Source organism: Neovison vison, chromosome 13, assembly GCF_020171115.1.
Source record: "Neovison vison isolate M4711 chromosome 13, ASM_NN_V1, whole genome shotgun sequence".
Classification (NCBI taxonomy): domain Eukaryota; kingdom Metazoa; phylum Chordata; class Mammalia; order Carnivora; family Mustelidae; genus Neogale; species Neogale vison.
The window spans coordinates 77,457,878-77,483,578 of NC_058103.1; the positions used below are offsets into that span (position 1 = coordinate 77,457,878).

The window sequence follows — 25,701 nt, forward strand, 5'->3', positions numbered from 1 at the left end:
AAATCATGCAAGGCAGGCAGTACAGGTATTACTGTCCATATCTTTAAGCTGAGAAAACTAAAGCAGGCAAAGAGAGATTGTACAAGGAACTAGCCTATAATAGTTTCTTTGGCTGCAAGCAAAAAAATTTCTCCAATTGAGAAGGAAAAGTGGGCATAAATGTAGACAGGAAAACCAGAGATCTTCAGACAGCCTCAGTAGCCACGCTGGAGATTCACTAGGCAAAGTGCCACTATGGGCAAAAGGCAATATTTAGAGATGAAGTCATCTAGTCCAACACAGCTATTTTACTGAAGAGGAAACTTGCTTGCCCTCAGCAGCCAGGAAGTGTGAAAAAGAGTCTATGAGCTACAGGCAGGAGACCTATTTTCTGGCCTCATTGTGCCACGAACCTTAGGACCAACCTACCTAGCTATCAACCTGCAGACATTTGACTTGGATGTCCTACAAGAATTTCAAAACATGTCCAAAATATTTCCCTCTGCATGCCTGCCCAACCAACCCCAACTCCTGCGGTGATCATCTCAATAAACAGCCCAGGACAGGATCCTAGCAATCATCCCTCTCCTTCTCTCCTTCATCTCCCTTGTCCTCTCAGTGACCAAATTCTACTACAAATCTTTCAAGACCATCTCCTTCTCCCCATTTCTCCCATCACTGTCTCAGTTCAGGCCCTCACTATCCCTGGCCCGGGTTAGGTTACCAGAGCTGTCCAACAGGTTTGCTGGCTCCCACTCTCGCCCTGTTTCAAACCAGCTGTCACCCTGCCTGCCACCAAGAGAGCTTTCTAAACCAGAAATTGTCACTGCTCTAATTATTAACCGGTTTTCCACCAACAATTGGATGAAGCCTAAAGTTCTAAGCAGGACGTCCTAATCTGTTTGTGATCTGGCTTCTGCCCTCTTCTCTCACTTCATCTTTCACCACTCATAACTTCAGCCAAGCCCAAGTTTTGCAGTCCCTCCAATGTCACCTTTGGCTTTGACACTAATGGTTCACTCTTCCTGGAAGTCTCCCCCCTTCCCCTGCCCATTGCCTGGCTAAAATTAACTCACCCTTCTAGACTCAGCTTAGGTTGGAATTTTTTTTGGCACCCCTTTTATATGTTCCTTTGATACTCCCAGGCATCTTATGCAAAGGAAGGAGTCGCTATTCATCCTGAACAATGTTTGTTCACACATCTGTGTCCCTTGCTAAACTCAGCTGTGGGATGGCAGGTATAGTATCCTATTCAGTGTTTAGAATTAAATATCAATCCAACAAACATTTGAGGACCTACTTTACGCCAGGTATTGTAGATATGAGAGATATGGTAGTGAACAAAGCAAAGACACTCCTTGCTATTAAGTGGGAGGAGACATCACAGATAAATGAACACATAAATAAGCAAGAGAACAGTAGAGTGAAAAGTGCTTTACAGAGTAAATAAGCCACGTGGTAAAGAAAGTGACAGGATGGCTCCTTTAGATGGGTTTTTCTGGAAGTTCCCTCTGGGGGAGTGACATTTAAGCTGACGAGGGAATGCCAATGAACCGGTATTGAGAAAGAAAACCTTCCGAGAGGGAGGACTACCAGTACAAAAGAACCAAAGGGTGGCCATGTGGGGGTTACAAAAGCGTGGGAAATAGTGAAGACGGGGTCAGAGAAGAAGACTGGGACCATATGTATACACTTCGCAGCCAGAGTAGAGTTTTGATTTTGTGCTACGTGTGATGGGGAGTGATTTGATTTATATCCAGAACTGGTATGTGGATAATGGGCCTCCCGGAGTCTTAAACACATTAGTCTGGAGGAGAGAAACGTCCGGATTCAGAGGTGGCAGCAGTTTGGGACCCAATGGACGTATCTGGGATATACGTGTGAGTGACCGGGACCTGCCGATGGGCAGATGAATTAGGGTTCAGCGCACGCAGATTTTCCGCCCGCACGCCCGGACCGGTACTGCAGTGCAGAGCAGGCGCACGGGGACTCCTAGGAGGAAGAGGGTATTGAAAAAGTTGCTCTGGGCGGGGCCCCCACACCGTCCGGACTCTCGGGAGAGTTCGGGTCAGGCAGCTGGAAAGAGCAAGACACACCCAGACCCACAGCCCGCCGCCTGCCAGCGCCGGGACCGCACAGCACCGAGCAGCAGCCCGACTGGCGACGCGCGCCGACCTGGCCTCCACGTGCCCCGCGCGGGGGTTTCCGCGTCCTCTGGGCGGAGCCGGAAGAGGAAGTCGGCGCTACAGCGGCGGCCCCAACTGCAGCGGCGGCCCGCGCCTCCCCGCCCCGTCCGCGCCCGTCCGACCCGGCCACTGAGGCAGTGCCGCGGCGGGACCCGGAACCTGTGCCAGCCGAGAAGCGCCGCGCCGCTGAGCGCCCAGCAATCCGATGGGGCCGCAGCGGCCGCTGCTCACGGCCGCGACCGCCCTGCTCTGGGGCTTCCTGCTCCCGCTGGTAAGGGGGACGGCCGGGCGCTCGGGCCTCCCCGGGGCGGGGCCGGGGCTCCCTGCCCCTTCTCCTCCCCACCCCCGGGCTCCCGCCCGGCGACTTCTTTTCCAGCCCACTACCGGCCTGCCCCCTTCCCGTTTCTCCATTTCCTTCCAGCCGCCCTTTCTTCGCCCTCTTCCTTCCAGTCTTCCCACCCCACCCCCCATTCCCGGCCTTTGAAGTCCTCGAAGTACCCACCCCCGAGCAAGCTCTCTGCCGAGCCCCTCTTGCTGTATTGACCTTGAGCATTCACCATAGTTTTTCATGGTTCCGGGCGTTCTAAATTGACCTCTAAGTTCTACCGTCAACCCTTTCTTAAAACATCTTGATCTCTTTCACCGTCCGGAAGAAGAAAAAAATTATACGCGCCCCCCGGGTGTTTAGCGGTTCAAAGACTGCGCTTTAGTTTAATTGCTCGAATATGGGGGGTGGGGTGGGGTGTGTGTGTGTGTGTGTTTAGGTTTGCTTCTTCCAATGTAGTTCCTGCTTCCCCGTAGGGCTCATTCGATTTCATTGTGTGTGTGTGTGTGTGGGCGGGGGGGAGGGTGATAATAGTAATAAAATAATTTTTTAAAAGGCATCACACTGTATACTCTGGTTTTCAGTTCTCCACCTAGTTTAATGAGGAGGGGAGTCGGTTAAGTAACAGTAGCAAATAATGTGTTCACAAGTGTGTTCGTAATTAGGAAAAGCAGTAATGTTTTAAAATTCAGCATCAACAGGGCACCTGGGTGGCTCAGTTGGTTAAGCGCCTGCCTTCAGGTCTTGATCCCAACGTCCTGGGATGGGCCCCTGTTTCTCCCTCCGTCCCCCAGTTTGTGCGCTCTCTTTCTCTCCCTCACTCTCTCTCTCAAGTAAATAAAATCTTTTTACAAAGTTCAACATTAAGGAACCAGAGCTTCAGCGAATGGCCAGGACACTAGTTTTCTGTTTCAGTTTTTATTTCTTGGAAATTTCATAAAGGAGTTTGAGGTCAGAAACTTTTGTGAGATCTATCTACACGGAACTGAGCTCTATCTACACGGAATTGATACGTGTGTTCCTGTCTAGTTCTTTCCATTAGAATTTGTAACTTCTCTGAAAAAGTATGTTTTGCATTCTCTATTGCTATTTAAAGGTTTAGTGTCAGTGAGTATATTTAATATAAAAGTGCCTGACATTTATTAAGAAACCAAAATCAAAATCTAAAATGATTAAGTGCCTTTGGTATACTCCTAACTTTCCTAGGCAACAGTAGGAACATGAATGAGATAATGTGTCTAAAAATTGCTTTTGTGGGATGAAGGGGAAGTACAATATAAAGAGAACAACAAAGTCACAGTGTTAGTCTGAATCTTTGAAGTGTAGTTTACCATGTACCATATGTCTAAAGAATAACAATTCAGGTGGTATGTAAATACACATGAAACTGTAACCTAGATATATAGATAGATAGATAGATAGATACATCTCTCTATATATCCTATTCATCATAGTCCCAATAATCTTTTGCCAGTACAGTAATTGATTTAATAATATATCAATTGCTGATAACTCACAATGAAATTATAATCAAAAGCACTGAACCCTCTTGCTAAAAAATGTAATTAGAGTGTGATTTCAAGGGCTTCACAAATCTAAAGGTCACCCCTGTTCTAAATCATAGCTAGCCTATATCTTCCACAGTGTAGATTTTATTCTTTTTATATTGCACATTTATATTTTGTTGTATCTCACTGTGCTAATTCTTGGGAAGATCTTCTCAGGGCTGTTGTGGGACTCAGTAAAGTGTTTTTTCCTCTGCAAATATGTAGTGTGCATCTGTTATATGCCAGGCACTGTTTCAGTGAGCATGAGTAAAATGCCAAGATCTTTTTGAGTTGTAGAGATCTTTTTTAGGGCCAACCACTGTTATAGATTTTTCTGTTGTTGGTTTCTCAGTGGGTCTCTTTTCTTCTTGACCCTTCCTGAAATGATCTCTTTCCTTTTCTGAGGAACTCAAATCTGGTGTACCTTTCCTCAGCAGGCGCACTATTTCTCCTTTCAGCCTACTTACTGGATACCTACTTCCTTTGTCGGGAGTCTTTGGACTTTTTTTTTTCTTTTCTTTTTACCATTTTGTCCCTGAAGCCTTTGCTTGTTCCTCTTCCTTAATCTTATAGCTCTAGGTGTCTTCTCTGTGTTCATCTGAATGAATGATGGCAGTTTAATCATTTCATTTGTCCTTTCTGGGCTCTTGAAGCTGGCACTGATACCAGCTTTCTTTCCCTTTAGTTATGTAAGAACAAGGCTACTGTCTTCATGTAGAAGCAGCACACTCCAGAAACCACTGCCTCATCTTTTAGAAAAGGAAGAGGATTAAGTATTGGAAAGGCCCTTCAGCATCATGTAGCATACCCTCCTCATCTTGTCCTCCTCACACCAGTTGACCTCCTGTTAAACTCAAGCTGTAGTACATCTGGCTGTTTTGATGCTTTCTAAACCCATTAAACATTTAAGTCTAGAAATAAAAAAGAGCATGTGGCACATAGTTAGTGCTCTCTTGGCCTTGCCATGATTCCATTTCAGTCTTCCTTCCCCAGTCCAATCCCCATCCCTAGCTGTGACTGTTAGGGCTTTATTTCATGGTGGTATTTGGACCCAATCACAGAGTTCTGTATCAAAAACAATGAGTAAAGTTTAGCCGGGGTCTGTTTTCTAAAATTGCTTCAAAGTTCTCTGAAGAATCCTGAATCTTTCCCATAATGTTTTTACAAAAGTTCTGTTCATTTTTTTTTCATTACTTCAAAGCATTTGATGTGTTACATAGTTACATCTTGAACTTATTACAGTGAAGTGATAATCAGGATCCCCAGCAGAGAAATATCTTGCTGAAATCTGCATTCCTTTGGTATAATACACCAACTCAGAGAATCTTCTCTAATTCCCTCTCTTCTGTGCTCCTCTCTCATCCTCTTGGGGAAAGAATGTATGTTCTGCTACCAGAGCTGTCAGGGACATGCTGAGTTGCTGTGTTGTAGATTGAATTGTGTCTCCCCAAAATTCATATGTTGAAACCCTGGCCCCCAGTGTGATTGTATTTGGAAAGGGTTCCTCTATGAGGGAGGTAGGTTTAGAGAGGTCAGAGGATAGATCCCTTGTGATGGATTGATGCCTTGTAAGAAAAGACACCAAAGAGCTTGTTCTCTCTTCCCTAATACCCGTCCCCCCCACACATACCCTGTGATGACCCAGTGAGGAAGTGTCCATCCACAAGCCAAAAAGAAAAAACCCTTACCAGAAACCAACCATGCTGGCACCTTTATCTTAGACTTCTAGTTTCGAGAACTGTGAGAAAATAAATTTCTGTTTAAGCTACCCACCGTTTGGTATTCTATTGTGGCAGAACTGACTAAGGCAGATTTGGACAGGAGTGCAGTGCTGCAACAGCGAATACCTAAGCATGTGGTAGTGGCTTTGTAACTGGGTAGAGGCCAGAAGAGGTTTGAGGTGCATGCCAGAAATACGGACATTAAGGACAGTTCTGGTGAAGTCAGAACGTGTCATTAGAAAGTGAAGAAAGCGCAGTCCTTATTCTAAAATGGCAAAGAACTTGGCTGGACTGTGATGTAGTGTAGTGTTGTGTAGAAGGAAGAATTGTGAGCAGTGCAATTAGATACTTAGCTGAGGTGATTTCTAAGCAGAATGTTGATGGAGCAGTGTGATTCCTCCTGACTGCATATATAATAAAGTGTAAATGAAGAAAGGCTGTTGGACTTCTTGGATTTGACAGGTGGGATGGTGCAGCTCTGTGGCTCTGGACACGTGGATTATCCTTCAGGACAGAGGAGAAATGAACCCAAAGGCAAAATCAGAGATCAGGCCACTGCCTCAGTTTCAGCAGGTCATATGGCCTCTGCTTGGAGCCTTGGGGGACTCGGTGGGTTTGACTACCAGTATGCCTGGAAGGTGGGAAGTTGAACCAAAAAGGATTATTCTTGATCCTTAAGATCTAATGGAATTTATTTTGCTAGGTTTTAGACTTGCTTGGGTCCTGTCACCACATTCTTCCTTCTGATTTCCCACACATACACACGCTTTTTTTTTTCCCCCCAAGAGAGAGGAACTGTGGGGCACAGGGGACAGAAGACAGGGGCAGAGAGAGAGAGAGAATCTTAAGCAGGTTCCATGCCCAGCACAGAGCCCTTCTCGGGGCTTAGTCTTCAGTCTCAGGACCCTGAAATCATGACCAGAGTAGAAATCAAGAGTCTGATGATGGAGTCACCCTGGCGCCCCTCCCTTTTGGAATGCAAATGTCTACCCTGTGTCTGTCCTACCATTATATTTTGGAAGCATATAACTTATCTGGTTCTGCAGGTTCATAGCTAGAGAGGAATTTTGCCTCAGAATGAACTGTATCTTGAGTTTTACCCATATTTGACTTAGATGATATTAGATGAAACTTTGGACTTTAGACCTAATTCTGGAATGAGTTAATAAGCCTTTGGGCATTGTTGGGATGAAATGAGTGGATTTTATGTGTGAGAAGAAAATGAATTTGGGGGCCCAAGGGCAAAATGCTATGGGCTGAATTGCCCTCAAACTCAGGTTGAAGCCCTAACCCGCAGTGTGACGGTATTTGGAGATTGGCCTTTGGGAGATAATTAGGTTTAGGTGATGTCGTCAGCACAGGACCCTTATGATGGGATTGTTGCCTTGTTCTCTTTCCCAACCCTGTGAAGAAAGCAGCCATCTACAAGCTAAGAAAAGATCCCTTATCAGAAATCAATTAAGGACAAGTATGTTTGCACCTTGATCTTGAACTTCTAGGCTCCGGACTATGAGAAAATAAATTTCTTTTGTTTAAGCCACCCAGTCTGTGGTATTTTGTTACAACAACACGGCATTAAACATACTGGTTCTGTCACATTCCTTCCTTAACTCTTAGATTCTTCACAAAATTTTTTTTAACCTTCTCTCCTCTAGCCTGCCTCTGAGGATTCTGCATCCCATTGTCTGCTTTATCAGACACTGATGGCTGTGCTATCTCTTTCCCAAAATGTAACCTACATCTCCTCTCAAAATAATCTTGAAAAGGTTCAGGAAGATTATGACTTGCCTTAGATCATACAGAAAGGCATGAAAAAGAGGACTAGAACCCAGGGTTTCTAAACATTCCTTGATATTTTTCCACTAAGTTGTGCAATAATGTTTTCTTGTGCATCAAGAATACGTCAGAAGACTAATTAGAGGGGTGCCTAGGTGGCTCAGTGGGTTAATCCTCTGCCCTCAGCTCAGGTCATGATCTCAGGGTACTAGGATCGAGCTCAGGATCCTAGCTTGATAGAGCCCGTATCAGGCTGTCTGCTTAGCAGGGAGCCTGCTTCCCCCTCTCTCTGCCTGCTGCTCTGCCAACTTGTGATCTTTCTCTCTCTCTCTCTCTCTCTCAAATAAATAAATAAAATCTTAAAAAAAAAAAAAAAAGGAAGACTAACTGGGTAAACTTGTGAATTTATTCGTACGAAACGGTTTAAAGATAGAAGTTATGTATATTATATATTTGATAACTTTGGCTAAAAATCACCTGAAGTTGGGTCTGTTTACAAAACTCAAGACCATAAAGTCTCCAGATACAGATCCTTACTCCAAAACACTAAGATTCTGTTAAAAATTTTATTGTTTTTAGGTCAGAATTTACGAAACATCACTATGCACTATAATTTTAAATCAACTTTTTATGCATTTATGTTGCCTGGCCTTGTAGTTTTTTGAATTTGTGAATTCTGGTATAAATCACAAATTCTGTAACAGTTGAGATGTATCATTAAGTAGTAAGATTACTTAGGGAAAACCAAGAAGAAGGATAGATCTAAGTAACTAGTAAAATAGGAGCCCCTTGAAGGGGAAACTTTACCAGACTCATTCTCTGCTGTCTCCCCTAGCATCTCATAGACTGCAGAATACTGAATAAATGACTGTCTTCTCCCCACACCGTAATACCTCTTTGCCTGTATGTTACAATCCCCAGATTTTCTGAGTGCAAGGATGATGCTGGCTCGGCTTTTCCCATGGCCTACAGACTCCTGATTCCCTGTAAATAGCTGTTCAATGCCTTAGCACCCACTGAGCCACTAATTAAGTGGTTAAGATTACACTTAATCTTAATGGATCTGGGTCTAGTCACTTTGAGTGCATCATTGCCATCAACCTTGAATCCTGGAGGTAGGAGTAGAAACAATGCAGGTTGTTGATTATATAATGTATTAGAAAATAGACATAGAAAATACATAATAATGAATGATCAGAAAGTTGCTTAGGGGGCACCAGGGTGGCTCAGTCATTAAGCGTCTACCTTCAGCTCAGGTCATGATCCCAGGGTCCTGGACTCTGAGATAATCTCTAGGAAGAAGGAAGAACCATGCTTAACAAATCTGTTGAGGCTTTTAAAGGGAATTATATGTACACGTGGGAGAGGTTAACATTGCGTTACTCAGCGTTTTACTTCATCAGGTAAAAATGGGCCAAGATACAGAGTTTTGGCAGACCCAAAGGGTCACATGTATACAGGATAGGAGGGAGCACAGTAGATACATTTTTAGTAGAGATTTGTTCTTTTCGAAAAAAATATGTGAAGACTTCAGTTTGGGAAAGAGATCTGCTAGAAGATACTGTTTGAAGAAGAAAGAAGGGTAGAAGGCAAAATAAACCTGTGAACGAAGGATTCAAAGAAGAATCCTTGAACTGTGCTATTAGCTTGGGCAGGGGTAGAGCAGGTTAACATTGGGCTGGTAAGTCAGCATCAGGAGGCTGTTGGAACAGAGGCCGGTAATTCACATGCCCAGGAAGACGAGCAGGTACAGCATAGCTGTACTCCCAAGAGACAAGGACATGAAGGTCAGTGCAAGGCTTACTCCCCGTAAGTATATGGACGTGGTCAAGCTCCTTTTGTACATGTCCCTTTAGTTTACGGTCCGACTGGTCTGAGAAGATGGGGAGCTAGTACGAGTGCAGGCATGGGAGTGTAGTAGACGTCATTGCAGGTGTTCCTTTTTAGGCTTTTGGTAATCATTTGACACCTGTCATACCGAAAGCTGTTGAGAAAAATAAGCAAAGGCATAGGTCACTGTAACATTAAGATAGATTTAGACACCAGTATTTTTGGTTTGAAAAGAAGATGATAGGGAATATGACTGAAGTCAAGTGATCTAGATAAAGTAAATTCGGAACTGTTTGTGAGCAACAGACATCCCATGAAGTTTTAAGGAGGTAAATTTGGGGCAGAAAAGGAAGTACTACTTTACTACCATGGGCTAGTCAAGTTATCTTGTCTATGAGGATCAAGTAAGATGTGAATATGAAGGCACCACTATAAAACGGATGATTTGATGATCGTGGAGAAAACTTGATACCACAGTCAGTACTTGTAGGACCTGGTATGAAGAGGGAAGTTGTGGGGGAGCAGTAAGGCATTGTCCTAGGAAAAGAAATTGTGTGAAGCTCTAGAGACCTAGAGTTGGGAGTATTTAGAAGAGTATAAGGAAAAGATGTGGGAGGAACTAATCGGATATTAGAGGAATTTGGGGTAGGAGATCTACACCAGTATCACAGATGAGGGAGTGAACAACCAATGTAGAGATCCATGTGACCAGTATAAAACAAGAGGGTGCTGGTTGGGCACTAGGACTTGCTAGTGCATCCCTAGGATACAGAGTTCTGGCAGACCCAAAGGGTCACATGTATACAGGATAGGAGGGAGCACAGTAGATACATTTTTAGTAGAGATTTGTTCTTTTTGAAAGAAATATGTGAAGACTTCAATTTGGGAAAGAGATCTGCTAGAAGATACAGTTTGAAGAAGAAAGAAGGGTAGAAGGCAAAATAAACCTGTGAACGAAGGATTCAAAGAAGAATCTTTGAACTGTGCTATTGAGGGATGAAACTGCAGGAAGGAACTTGAAATGGTAGCAGAGTTGAAAGACTGCTGGTCTAGGTTTTGGAGAGCTCAGTTCTAATCTTGGCCCCTGAGACCACTTCATTTTGGTTGTTTTGGACCTGTTAGAGCTATGAAATAAAGGGCCTAGAGTATTATCTCTAAATCTGTTTAAGCCCTTGATACTAAGCTTTTTACTATGAGAATATTTCCATTACTGACTGAAAATGCAAACATAATTTTTAAAGGTTGCATAAAGTCATGGAAGACCAGACCACAATTGATGACAAAGGAAAATCCAGTTGTTGTGCAGCATGTCTCTAACTTGGAAGATGTGAAGGAAGATATCCTGTGCTTCCATCATAGGATCTTTGTCAAATGATCTAATGCTGGCATGTGGGTGGACCAAAAGCCTCACCGAATTTGGTGTTTGTAATGCTTGAAGGGTCACTGAGTTTCAAGCCTTTTTCTTTATGCTTCCCTACTAATTGACCCACAGTAACATGCTTTCCACTACTCTGTTCTCTTAAGGCCTTGCTACTCAAAGTGTGGTCCATAGACCAGCAGCATCAACATCACCTAGGATCTAGTTAAAAATGCAGAATCTCACACTCCACCCAGACCTACTGAGTCAAAATCTGCATTTTAATATGATTGCTAAATGATTTGTATGCACAATAAATCTTGAGATGCTCTGCTTCTGTCACTGTGCTTCTGAAACACACGTAGCAGAATCTCCAGAAGGGCTTGTAAAAATAAACTGCCTGGCAATTTCTGATTCAGTAGATCTGGAATAGGGCCCAAGAATTTGCATTTCTAACACCATAAGAATTATCACAGTTTTTATTAGAGACTCTGACTTTAATCACATTCTGCTTCTGATTATTTCAGGTTGGTTTTTAATCTTCATAGTAAAACTGTAATTTCTTCTGTAGTGTTTCTCTGGAGGAAGTCAGGTTTATTGAGTAATTCACATAGTATGTAGTTTACCTATTTGAAATGTGCAATGCAGTGGCTTTTAGTATATTCACAGATCTGTGCAACTGTTAACACAGTCCATTTTAAAACATTTACATCACCCCAGAAAGAAGCAAATAGGTGGAACACAGAGGTTGTTTACAGCAGTCAAACTATTCCTTACTCTGCAGGTTACTGTGATGGTGGGTACAGGTCAAAATGTATGGAATGTACAACACCCAAGAGTGAATCCTAAATGTCAACTATGGGCTGTGGGTGGTAATGACCAATGTAAGTTTGCTTATTGTAACAGATATACCCCTCTGGTGCAGATGTTGATAATGGGGGAGGCTGTGCATGTGTGGGTAAAGAAATCCACATTCTTTAGCTATCACCTTGTATTCACATATCCCACCAAACCCTAAACAACCATTAATCATCTCATATATTTTGTGCATAATACAAGTGCTTGGCAGGTTGCTAGATGTCTTATTAATAATTAATAATAATAGTTACCATTTACTAAGAGCTTAATATGTGCAAATATTTGCATTACCTCAGTCTTCATGACAACTCTGTCCAAGCTGAGGATGTTGAAGCTTAAAACATGTCAAGTAACTTGGAACATGGGCGTAAATGGTGCATCCATTCTGTCCCAGGCTCTTAATTCGAAAGCTCATTATATCTATTGTTAATAAACTAAATTTTTGAAGCTATACAATCTCTGTAAGAAATTTACTAAGATATTTTTTAAAATATAGTGGAGGTTTGCCTGGCTGGCTCAGTCAGATGAGTGTCTGCCTTCTACTCCAGTCATGATCCCAGGGTGCTGGGATCAAGCCCCGCATCGGAGCCTCCTTCTCTCTCTCCCTCTGTCTCCAGCCCTCCCAGCTTGTGATCGCTCACTCTCTCTCTCTCTCTCGCTCTCTGTCAACTAAACAAATAAAATTTTCAAAATGTTTCAAAAAATGTAGTGGAAATGCTGAAGTTGTTTAAGCATGGTAGTTTGCTAATGAAATTTGCGGGTTGTTTCACATCGAATACTAATTATTCTACAGTCGGGTTGTTTCACATCGAATACTAATTATTCTACAGTTGTGTTTGGTTCTACTTTTGTAATACTAATCTTCCACTGAAATTTTTGTTTTGCCTTCATAATTCCAATATCAGTGAGTTTCACTTTTATCAGTGTTGAATTTTCTTCAGTTGTAGGGATGATTATAATCCCTTTTTAGCAATAAATGTTTCCTTTTTGAGTATCTTTGTACTTCCTTGAACATTTAAGCTTTTTAAAAATCTGTTAGTTTTAGTAATTATAAAAGTAACACTGAATGTTATATATTGTATAGAATAAGGTAGTGTGTATGTGTCAATATGGAAAATCTACTTCATAAATTTAGGAATGTATAGAAAAGCCACAGAACTGTATAGTTTGACCTCATGTATAAAACTATACATATTTGAGATATGTATCCATGTATTCATATATATATTCATTTATATTAAATGTATATGGGTAGTGTCTGGAAACATGAAAGAAATTCCTGTGTAAATATGTGACTGAGAGCCAGGATAAGAGGAGAGGGACTTTATACTTTTCTGTTTTTGAATGTTTTTCCTTTTTAGTTTCTCCAGTCTTTTCACACTATTTCCTTTGCCTTTCTCTCTTTCTCTCTCTCTTTTTTAAAATAGCCTGGTGTGTGTCTCTCTCCACATCTTCAAGCTCACATAAATGTACAGATACATATAGGGAACTTGGCGTGGGAGGCCACTTTTTTTTTTTAAATAAAAATTGGTTACACTGGGGTGCTGACTGAGTCAATGGAGCGTGTGACTCTTGATCTCTAGCTGGTGAGTTCAGGCCCCACACTGGGCATAGAGCTTACTTAAAAAATAGGATCATGCTGTAAGTATCTATCTGGAACATGCTTTTCTCACTGTGTACACCTCTTCCTGGATCTTTTTCTTTTTTTTCTTTTTTTTTTAAGATTTTATTTATTTATTTGACAGCCAGAGACACAGAGAGGGAACACAAGCAGGGTGGGTGGGAGAGGAAGAAGCAGGCTTCCTGCCGAGCAGGGAGCCTGATGCAGGACTCGATCCCAAGACCCTGGGATCATGACCTGAGCTGAAGGCAGACGCTTAACAACTGAGCCACCCAGGCACCCCTAGTTCTTTCTTTTTAATGGCTTTGTACTGTGCATATCATAATGGAATGGGCTCCTTATTAGTGAAAGTTGTTGACTTTTTTTTTCCTGTAACATGGTATTGTGAATATCCTTACACAGTTTTCTTTGTGCATTTCTTTTTTTATATATATTTTTACTTATTTATTTGACAGAGGGAGATCACAAGTAGGCAGAGAGGCAGGCAGAGGGAGGAAAATCTACTTCATAAAGTAGATTCATAAAGCTGAGCAGAGAGCCCGATGGGGGGCTTAATCCCGGGACCCTGAGATCATGACCTGAGCTGAAGGCAGAGACTTAACCTGCTGAGCCACCCAGGCGCCCCATTTATTTTTTTTTAATTTAAGTGTCATTAACATACAATGTTGTATTAGTTTCAGATATATAATATAATTATTCAGCATTTCTGTACATTGCTCAGTGCTCAGCAAGATAAGTGTACTCTTACTCGTACCCTTTATTTCACCCATCCTCCTACCCCTGGCAACTGCCAGTTTGTTCGCTGTATTTAAGAGTTTTTTTTTTTTCTTAAATTTTTACATATGAGTGAAATTATGTGATATTTGTCTTTTTCTGATTGACTTATTTTGCTTTGCATAATACAGTCTAGCTCCATCTACATCAGTGAAATGGCAAGATTTCATCCTTTCTGATGGCTGAGTAATATTCCATTGTATATGTGCCACATCTTCTTTATCCATTCATCAGTTGATGGACATTAGGGCTCTTTGTATAATTTCGCTGTTGTTGATAATGCTGCTATAGACATTGGGGTGCCTGTGCCCTTTTGAATCAGTATTCTCTTGTCCTTCGGATAAATACCTAGTAGTGCAGTTCCTGGGTTGTAGGGTAGCTCTATTTTTAACTTTTTGAGGAATCCCCATACTGTTTTCCAGAGTGGCTACACTAGTGTGCATTCCCACCAACAGTGTAAGAGGGTTCCCATTTTTCCACATGCGCGTCAACATCTTTTATTTCCTGTGTTTTTTATTTTAGCCATTCCTACTGGCATGAGATGATACCTCATTGTAGTTTTTATTTTTATTTCCCTGATGGTGAGTGATGGTGAGCATCTTTGCATGTGTCTGTTAGCCACCTGGATGTCTTTTTTGGAAAAATGTCTATTCGTGTCTTCTGCCCATTTCCTAATTGGATTATTTGTTTTTTGGGGGTGTTGAGTTTGATAAGTTCTAATAGGTTTTAGATACCCTTTATCAGATATGTCATTTGCAAATATCTTCTCCCATTCAGTAGGGTGCATTTTAGTTTTGTTTTTCCTTTAATGTGCCAAAACTTTTTATCTTGATGAAATCCTTTTTTTTTTTTTTTTAAGATTTTATTTTTAACTAATCTCTACATCCACAGTGGGGCTCAAACTCACAATCGTGAGATCAAAAGTTGTATGCTCTACTGACTGACCATCTAGGCGCCTCTTGATGAAGTTATAGTTCATTTTTGGTTCTGTTTCCCTTGCCTCTGGAGCTATATCTAGTAAGAAGTTGCTATAGCCAGTGTCAAAGAAGTTGCTGCTTGTGTTCTCCTCAAGGATTTTGATGGGTTTCTTGTGTCACATTTAGGTCTTTCATCAATTTTTAATTTATTTTTGTGTATGGTTTAAGAAAGTCCGGTTTCATTCTTTTGCATGTTGCTCTCCAGTTTTCCAAATACCATATGTTGAAGAGACTTTTTTCCATTGGATATTCTTTCCTGTTTTGTTTTTTGTTTTTGTTTTTTGAAGATTTTATTTATATATTTGAGAGACAGCACAAGTAGGAGGAGAGGCAGAGAAAGAGGAAGAAGCAGACTCCCTGCTGAACAGAGAGCCCTATGCAACATGGGGCTCATTCTAAGACCCTGAGGTCATGACCTGAGCCAAAGGCAGATGGTTAACCCACTGAGCTACCTAAGTGCCCGTCTTCCATGCTTTGTTGAAGATTAGTTGACCATATAGCTGTGGGCCCATTTCTGGGTTTTCTGTTTTGTTCCATTGATCTTTGTGTGTATTTTTGGGCCAGTACCATACTGTATTGATGACTGTAGATTTGTAATAGAGCTTAAAATCCAGAATTGTAATGCATTCAGCTTTGCTTTTCTTTTTCAAGATTGCTTTGGCTATTCAGGATCTTTTGTGGTTCCATACAAATTTTAGGATTGTTCTAGCTCTATGAAAAATGGTGTATTTTGATAGGGATTACTGCTGATTCTGTAGATTGCTTTGGGTGCTATGGACATTTTAACAATATTTATTCTTCCAACCCATGAGCATGGAATGTTTTTCCATATCCTTGTGTCCTCTTCAATTTCTTTCTTTCGTGTTTTGCGTTGGTGGTATAGTGGTGAGCATAGCTGCCTTCCAATTTCTTTCATTCGTGTTTTATAGTTTGCAGAATGTAGTTTTTTGACCTCTTTGGTTAGGTTTATTCCTAGGTACCTTATGAATTTTGGTGCAGTTTTAAGTTGGATCAATTCCTTGATTTCTCTTTCTGCTCCTTTATGACTGGTGTATAGAAAGACAACAGATGGGGCACCTGGGTGGCTCAGTTGGTTAGGCATCTGCCTTTGGCTTAGGTCATGATCCCAGTGTCCTTGGATGAAGTCCTGCATCCGACTCCTTGCTCACCAGAGAGCCTGCTTCTCTCTCTCCATCTCCATCTGCCTGCTACTCCCCCTGCTTGTGCTCTTTCTCTAAATAAAATCTTTAAAAAAAAAAAAAAAGGCAACAGATTTCTGTACATTAATTTTGTATCCTGTGACTCTATCGTTCTGGCAACTTTTTGGTGGAGTCTTTTGGGTTTTCTACATAGAGTATCATGTTGTCTGGGAATAGTGGAGATTTGATTTCTCTGATGATTTGGATACCTTTTATTTCTTTTTTGTTGTCTGATTGCTGAGGCTAGGACTTCCAGTGCTATTTTAAATAACAGTGGTGAGAGTGGACATGCAAGGCAAATTGAGGGATTTCAAGTGCATTTTCTTTTATGCTACGTAAACAATGAAGTAATAACTCAAAAGAGATTGGAAGGAAAGTTTCAGGGTGTGAAGAGAATGTTGAAGTTATCGCATAGCAACAGTCCTTGTGGGATATGGCCCTTTCAACAAGGACCATAATTGTGTCCCCATAAGAAAGTGACTTAAGGGCGCCTGGGTGGCTCAGTGGGTTAAGCCACTGCCTTCGGCTCAGGTCATGATCTCAGGGTCCTGGGATCGAGTCCCACATTGGGCTCTCTGCTCAGCAGGGAGCCTGCTTCCCTCTCTCTCTCTGCCTGCCTCTCCATCTACTTGTGATTTCTCTCTGTCAAATAAATAAATAAAATCTTTAAAAAAAAAAAAAAAGAAAGTGACTTAATACATAAGTCACTTAACACTTAACACATAAAATAATACTTAACACATAAAATACTTAACACGTGTTACTTAACACATTATTAACACATGTTACTTAACACATGTGTTAATAATACTTAACATATAAAAGAATGTGTTCATGTGTTAATAATACTTAACATATAAAAGAATGTGTTCTGGGTGAATGTATATGATTTCAGTATTTCCTCAAACAAGAAGAAATAAATTCATTGGAAGACCTTCCCTCTTAAGGAAGTGTGGTCAAACCTATATATAAGTAGCATTATTAAAATCCTTAGTTATTGACAAAGCAAATTATTACCAGTGTGAAAATTATTGTTCGTGTCCTAGACAGCTGCTCAGGAAGCAATCCTGCATGCGTCTGGAAATGGCAGACCTTTACCATCTAAGGACTACTGCATGCTATATAACCCTCATTGGACGGCTCTTCCAAATACCCTAGAAAATGCAGTAAGTAAATCACAGTTATTATTTATTTGTAAACATAAAATCATTGAAAGGTGAGAATGAGTGATTATGTTTTAGTGTGTGAACTAGTTGTAATATAAAATGATCAATAAACAGTAACTTTTATTGTTTTGGCTTAAGCATTTTTCTTTCTATGGGAAAAACAAATTAGGGAATTTTAAAATACCTCAAAGCCTGGTTGTCATAAAGTACTTATAATTTAAAAGAACCTTGGTATTAAACCAATATTGATACTTTGTCACTGAATGCATTTTTGTGAAATATGTTTTTTATGTTAAAGACATTTCTTCTTCCCAGACTTCCATCAGTTTGATGAATCTGACTACCACACCACTATGCAACCTTTCTGATATTCCACCTGATGGAATAAAGAGCAAAGCAGTTGTAGTACAGTGGGGAACCTGCCATATTCTTGAAAAAGCCAGAATTGCACAAACAGGAGGTGCTGAAGCATTGTTGGTTGCCAATAACAGTGTCCTAGTAAGTTTTAAAACTTTACTAACTTTTGAGCTCATGAAAAGTATCAAATTTCATAAATATTGAACTGTCTTTTTGGTGTGTAGTTTAGGGGCTGAGTTTTGAATAATCTGATGGTAGGATTCTTTTAAAATAAATAGTCTGGGGCACCTGGGTGGCTCAGTCAGTTAAGCAGTTGACTCTAGATCTCAGCTCAGGTGTTGATCTCAGGGTTGTGAGTTCAAGCTGCGTGTTGGCTCCGTGCTGGGTGTGGAGACCACTTAAAAAAATAATTGTAATAGAAATTTAAAAATAAATAAAATAAACATTCTGGCTTTGATAGGCATTTAGTTGGAAAACTTTGTAATGTCTTTTCTGTTCCTAAAATGGACAAGACTTTGTTAGGAATAAGTGTGTGCAAGTTTAATTAAACTTCAGTGTAATCATGCACAAACACATGTTTGATATCCCAGTATATAAATCAGTTTAAGTTTATGCTCAAAGGATTCCCATTTGAGAACTCTTACTATATAATATCAAGGCAGAAGATAGGAAACTTTGTTTTGGAATTTTAAAAAAGATACAGTACTTATATTTATTTATTTATTTAAGATTTCATTTATTTATTTGACAGGCAGAGAGGCCAGCAGAGAGAGAGAGGGAAGCAGGCTCCCCACTGAGCAGAGAGCCCGATGTGGGACTCGATCCCAGGACCCTGGGATCATGACCTGAGCTGAAGGCAGAGGCTTTAACCCACTGGGAGCTTTAACCCATTTTAACCCACTTGGGAGCCACACAGGCGTCCCAAGATACAATACTTATATTTAAAGGAATAATTTGTTTTTTATTCTGTAAATATATTAGTAGCTCATAAGTTTTCATAATATGTTTTTTTTTTTCTTTTAGTTTCCTCCCTCAGGGAACAAATCTGAATTTCATGATGTGAAAATACTGATTGCATTTATAAGCCGCAAAGACTTTATAGATATGAAGCAGGTAAATTAGTAATTACATACTGGACAAAGTTTATACATAGTACAATTCTTTACTTTTAACCACTGGTATTTAAATGATATATGTTCCATTTGCTAACAAGAAGCTATAAAGGCCTATCAAGTCTTTGTTTGAGAAGCGTTCATCTCTCAGCACAGGGTGTTTCTGAGCCCTGACTTTAGAAAGGATATTTATTTGTTTTGACTTCTTTATCTTCATTTATCTTATCCTTAAATCTCTGAACAGGATATGACTAGGTGAAACACCAAACTTAGAGGATTTAATAAACCAAAGCATAGTCTCATAATTCTGACAAGAGAATATATCATGTAGTCAAAAAGGATTCTAGTGTTCTTGACTCTGTCTTATCCCTTTCAGAATGAAATTGTAATATTGCTGCCATACACTGGAAGAGAAAGAAAACTAATTCTGGTTTTTTTGTTATTTTACCTTTCAGACTCTTGGAGATAACATTACTGTAAAAATGTATTCTCCATCATGGCCTAACTTTGACTATACTATGGTGGTTATTTTTGTAATTGCTGTGTTCACTGTGGCATTAGGAGGATACTGGAGCGGACTAATTGAATTGTAAGTTTAATTAAACTTCAGTGTTTCTGTGATAAGTGGCTAAAAAATTATTGTCTGGTACTCAGTTTAATCATGTAACAATAATTAAAATATACCTGACCTCAGAATATAGTGCTGTTATGATCAGATTGCAGGTTTGTCCTCCTGTAGGTCATTTAACTTCTCGCTGAGAAGAGTTAGCTTCTGCTAACTCTCCTGCTGGGGGCTAAGATTCCATATTTTAAAGAAGCTCCCAAGTGTTTTTGCTGGCCCACAGACCACACTTTGAGTTAGCCAGGGAAGTTTCGTATACATGTCAGGGCAATCTCCTCCTTTAGAAAACTGGAGATGGGAGAGGAGTACATATAAGCTTTTTTACTTATAAAACATGATGATGGACAAAAACAGAGAATTTGTTACCTTCATAGCCAAGTTGGAAGAGAAGGAGTTCTTTACCTACAGGAATACGGAATTTAAGATTTTTTACTTTAATTCCAGTATAGTTAACATATTGTGTTTTTTATATATATATATATAAAAAACATATTGTTTTAGGTGTATAATACAATTCAGTGCATTACTTAGTGCTCATCAAGATGAATGTACTCTTGGGGTACCTGGGTGACTCAGTGGGTTAAAGCCTCTGTCTTCGGCTTGGGTCATGATCTCAGGGTCCTGGGATCGAGCCCCACATCGGGCTCTCCACTGAGCAGGGAGCCTGTTTCCTCCTCTTTCTCTGCCTGCCTCTCTGCATACTTGTGATCTCTGTCTGTCAAATAAATAAATAAAATCGTAAAAAAAAAAAAAAAAGATAAATGTACTCTTAATCCCCATTATCTGTTTTGCTCATCCCTATGCCTTCCTCCCCTCTGGCAACCACCAGTTTGCCACAGTATTTACAAGCCTGTTTTTTTTTTCTTTTTTTTACTTTGTTCATTTGTTTCTTAAAATTTTATGTATGAGTGTAATTATATGGTATCTGTCTTTTTCTGACTTATTTCATTTAACATTATACTCTCTAGGATCCACCCATATTGTTACAGATGGCAGTATCATTCATTTTTAGGGCTAAGTAATAGCCTATCCTAGTGTGTGTGTGTATATGTAATATCATATCCCATTTTGTATGTGTGTGTGTATGTGTGTGTGTGTGTGTGTATATATATATACACACACCACATTTTCTTTATCCATTCATCTGTGCATGGAAACTGAGGTTGATTACATCCATGTCTTGGCTAGTGTGAATAATGCTATAATAGACACTTTTAAAATAAATGTTTTAATTTTCTTTGGATAATTTCTGGATCAGGGCGCCTGGGTGGCTCAGTGGGTTAAAGCCTCCGCCTTCGGCATGGGTCATGATCCCAGGGTCCTGGGATCTAGCCCCACATCGAGCTCTCTGCTCTGTGGGGATCCTGCTTCCTCCTCTGTCTCTGCCTCTCTGCCTACTTACGATCTCTGTCAAATAAATAAGTAAAACATTTTAAAAAAAGGATAATCTCTGGATCATATGGTAATTCTGTTTTTAATTTTCTTTAAAGATTTTATTTATTTATTTGAGAGCAGAGGCAAGAGACAGAGCGAGCATGAGTGGGGGTGGGGTGCAGGGTAAGGTCCTGTGTCCATCTAGGACCCTGAGATTATGACTTGAGCCAAAGGCAGATGCTTAACCGACCGAGCCACCCAAGCACCCCTCTATTTTTTAATTTTTTAAGAAAACTTCATGTTATTTTCCACAGTGGTTGCAACAATTTGCATTTCCACCGACACTGCACAAGCATTCATTTTTCTCCACATCCTCACCAAACGATATTTCTTGTCCTTTGATCTCACCCTTCTGACAGATGTAAGGTTAACATTTTGAGTTTATTTTTGTGTAGGGTGTGAGAAAATGGCCCTGTTTCATTCTTTTCCATGGAGCTGTTCAGGTTTTCAGGCACCGTTTGTTAAGGAGACTTTTTCTCATTGCATATTCTTGCCTCCTTTGTCAAAGGTTAATTGACCATGTAATTGTGGATTTATTTCTAGGCTCTCTCTTCTTTTGATCTATGTGCCCTCTTTTGTGCCAGCACCATACTGTTTTGATTACTATAGTTTTATAGTATATCTTCAAATCTAAGATTATGATATCTTCAATTTTGTTCTTTTTCAAGATTGTTTTGCCTATTCAGGGTCTTGGGTGATTCCATACAAATTTTAGGATTGTTTTTTTTTCTAGTTCTGTAAAGAATGTTGGTGATATTTTGATAGGAATTACACAGAATCTGTACATTGCTTTGGGTGGTATGAACATTTTAGCAATATTTTTTCTTCTAATCCATGAGCACGGAATATCTTCCCATTTGTTTGTGTTGTCCTCAATTTCGTTTATCACTGTTTTATAGTTTTCAGAGTATAGGTTTTTGACCTTTTGGTTAAGTGTATTGCCAGGTATTTTATTATTTTTGGTATAATTGTAAATGGAACTGTTTTCTTAATTTCTCTTTCTACTACTTCACTTTTTTTTTTTTTAAGAGATTTTATTTATTTGAGAGATAGAGTGCATAGGGAGAAGCAGAGAGGGAGAGAAAGGGACAAGCAGACTCCATGCTGAGTATAGAGCTTGATGAGAGGCCCAGTCTCAGGACCCTGAGATCATTACCTGAGCCAAAACCAAGTGTTGGATGCTTAACCAACTGAGCCATGCAGGCACACCCCTCTGCTACTTCATTATTAGTATATAGAAATGCAGTGGATTTCTGTAAATTGGTTTTGTATCCTGCGACCTTAACTGAATTCATTTATCACTACTAATAGTTTTTCAGTGGAGTCTTCAGGATTTTTTATATATAGTATCATGTCATCTGCAAATAGTGAAAGTTTTACTTCCTCTTTACCAAATGGATACATTTTACTACTTTTTCTTGCTTGACTACTGTGGCTAGGACTTCCAGTACTATGTTGAATAAAAATAGTGAAAGTGGACATCTTTGTCTTGTTCCTGACCTTAGGGGAAAGGCTTTCAGTTTTTCACCATCAAGTATGATTATGGCCTTGATTATGTTGAGGTATATTCCCTCTAAACCTACCTTGCTGAGAGTTTCTATCACAAATGGATGTTGTGCTTTGTCAAATGCTTTTTCTGTGTCTATTGATCATATAGTTCTTATCCTTTCTCTTACTGATGTGATGTGTCATGTTGATTGATTTGCAAATATTAAACTGCCCTTGCATCCTGGAGATAAATCCCACTTGATCACATGGTGAATGACTTTTTAAAATTTATTGTTGGATTTGGTTTCCTAATTTTTCATTGAGGATTTTTGCATTTATGTTCATCAAAGATACTGGCCTGTAGTTCTTTTTTTTAATAGTCTTTACCTGGTTTTGGTATCATAGGCTGAATTTGGAAACTTCCCTTCCTCTTCTGTTTTTTGGAATAGTTTGAGAAGAATGGATATTTACTCCTCTTTAAATATTTGGTAGAGTTCACCTGTGAAGCCTTCTGTCCTGGACATTTGTTTGTTGAGAATTTTCTGATCACTGATTCAATTTCATTGCTGGTCATCAGTCTGTTCAGATTTTCTCTTCCTGATTCAGTTATGGGAGGTTATGTTTCTAGGAATTTACCCATTTCTTCTCGGTTTTCCAGTTTGTTGCCATGTAATTTTTTATGGTATTCTCTTACAATCCTTTGTATTTCTGTGGTGTTGGTTGTTACTTTTACTCTTTCATTTGTGATTTTGTTTGAGTTCTTGCTCTCTTTTTTATGAGTCTGACTAAAGATTTACCAATTTTGTTGGTCTTTCCAAAGAACCAGCCCCTGGTTTCTTTAGTCTGTTCTATTGGGGGTTTTTTAGTTTCTGTTTCCTTTATTTCTGTTTTGATCTTTATTATTTCCTTCCTTCTGCTGGTTTTTGGTTTGTGTCTTCTTTTCCTAACTTCGTTAGGTTTAAGGTTGTTTGAGATCTCTCCTGCTTCTTTAAGCAGCTTGTATTGCATAAACTGCCCTCATAGAACAACTTTTGATGCATCCCAATGATTTCGGACCATTCTGTTTTCATTTTCATTTGTTTCCATATAATTTTTAATTTTTTCTTTGGTTTCTTAGATGACCCATTTGTTGTTTAGTAGCGTGTTCTTTAACCTCCATGTTATTTGTGGTCTTTCCAGATTTTTTCTTGTGGTTGGTTTACGGTTTCATAGCTTTGTGGTCAGAAAAGATGTGTGTGATATGACTACGATTTTTTTAATTTATTGAGACTCGTGGCATAATATGTGATCTCTTCAGGAGAATGTTCCATGTGCACCTGAAAAGAATGTGTATTCTGCTCTTTTAGGATGGAATGTTCTGAATATATCTGTTAAATCCATCTGATTCAGTGCATCATTCAAAGCCACTGTTTCCTTGTTGATTTCGTGTTTGGATGATCTATGAGTAATTGGGATGTTAAAGTCCCCTGCTATTACCATATTACTATCACTTATTTATATTTGTTTTTAACTATTTTATGTATTTGGGTGCTTCCATATTGGCCTCATAAATATGTACAATTGTTACAGCTTATTACTGAATCCCCTTTATTACTATAGAATGTCCTTCTTTGTCTCTTGTTACAGTTGTTATTTTAAAGTCCGTTTTTATTGCTACCCTGGCTCTCTTTTCATACCATTTGCATGATAAATGGTTTTTCTTCCCTTTGCTTTCAATCTATGTATATCTTTAGGTCTGAAATGAGTCTCTTGTTAGGCAGCATATAGATGGATCTTGTTTTTTTTAACCCTTTCTCTCACCCTGTGTCTTTTGATTGGAGCGTTTCATCCATTTACATACAAAGTAATTATCGATAGACATGTACTTAATGTCATTTTGTTACTTGTTTTATTTTTGTTGTTCTTTTTCTAGTTCTCTGTTTCTCCTCTTGCTCTCTTCTCTCACAATTAGTTGGCTTTCTTTAGAGATACACTTGGATTCCTTTCTCTTTATATTTTGCATATATTTCACTGGTTTTTGATTTATGGTTACCATTAGGTTTGTATACAACATCTGCATATAGCAGTCTATATTGAGTTGATGGTTGCTTAAGTTTGAACTCATTCTTTACTCCTCTCCCTGTTTCCCCTGTTTTAGGTATGTGGTATCATACTTTACATCTTTTTATTTTGTGTCTTGACAGATTTTTTTTTTAAGATTTTATTTATTTATTTGACAGAGATCAGAAGTAGGCAGAGAAGCAGGCAGAGAGAGAGGAGGAAGCAGGCTCCCTGCCGAGCAGAGAGCCCGATGTGGGGCTCGATCCCAGGACCCTGAGATCATGACCTGAACTGAAGGCAGAGGCTTTAACCTACTGAGCCACCCAGGCACCCCTTGACAGATATTTTTATATATACTTATTTTTATTGCTCTTGTGCTTCCTACTTTTCTTCTACTATGGTCTTTCCTTTCCACTCAAAGAGTGCCCTTTAACATTTCTTGTAGAGCAGGTTTAGTGTGATGAATTCCTTTAGCTTTTGTTTGGGAACTTCTTTCTCTTTCCTCCTATCCTGAATGATGGCCTTGCTGGACAGAGTATTCTTGGATGCACAGTTTTTCCTTTCAGTACTCTGAATATATCATGTCACCCATTTCTGGCCTGCAGAGTTTCTGTTGAAAAATCAGCTGATAGGGGCGCCTGGGTGGCTCAGTTGTTAAGCATCTGCCTTTGGCTCAGGTCATGATTCCAGAGTCCTGGAATCGAGCCCCGAGTCAGGCTCCCTGCTCAGCAGGAAGCCTGCTTCTCCCTCTCCCACTCCCCCTGCTTGTGTTCCCTCTCTCACTGTGTCTCTCTCTGTCAAATAAATAAACAAAATCTTAAAAAAAAAAAAAATCAGCTGATAACCTTACGGAGTTTCCCTTATATGTAACTGTTTTCTCTTGCTGCTTTTATTTATTTTTTTTTTTAAGATTTTATTTATTTATTTGACAGACAGAGATCACAAGTAGGCAGAGGGGCAGGCAGGTGAGGGGGGATGCAGGCTTCCCGCTAAGCAGAGAGCCTGATGTGGATCTCGATCCCAGGACCCTGGGATAATGACCGGAGCCGAAAGCAGAGGCTATAATCCACTGAGCCACTCAGGAGCCCCTCTTGTTGCTTTTAAAATTCTCTCTTTCAGGATTTTGGATTTTGAAATTGAAGTGACTGATTCTAAAAATAGGATAAAGATAGAACTAAGTGTATGTGTGGAGATGGTTGGGGCGGGATGTATATATAATATAAGAAAGAGTGGTGCCGCGGTGGCTGAGAGAGAGCATGCATGTGGAGGCATGGGGGAACAGGAAGAGGGAGAAGCAAACTGCTTGCTAAAGCTGGACTTGGGGCTCTATCC

General features: G+C 39.9%; 1 protein-coding gene across 2 annotated transcripts in view; it reads left to right on the plus strand.

The window, feature by feature from the left end:
* The first annotated feature begins 2,252 nt into the window (after positions 1-2,252).
* The window catches only part of SPPL2A (signal peptide peptidase like 2A), a 49,254-nt gene continuing 25,805 nt past the window's right edge, over positions 2,253-25,701 (plus strand). For both annotated transcript variants that reach the window (XM_044231783.1, XM_044231784.1), the window contains exons 1-5: positions 2,253-2,436; positions 17,197-17,316; positions 17,632-17,814; positions 18,697-18,786; positions 19,241-19,374. In XM_044231783.1, the coding sequence (XP_044087718.1) occupies positions 2,371-2,436; positions 17,197-17,316; positions 17,632-17,814; positions 18,697-18,786; positions 19,241-19,374 (593 nt within the window). In that variant the 5' untranslated portion in view covers positions 2,253-2,370. The remainder of the gene's footprint in view (positions 2,437-17,196; positions 17,317-17,631; positions 17,815-18,696; positions 18,787-19,240; positions 19,375-25,701) is intronic.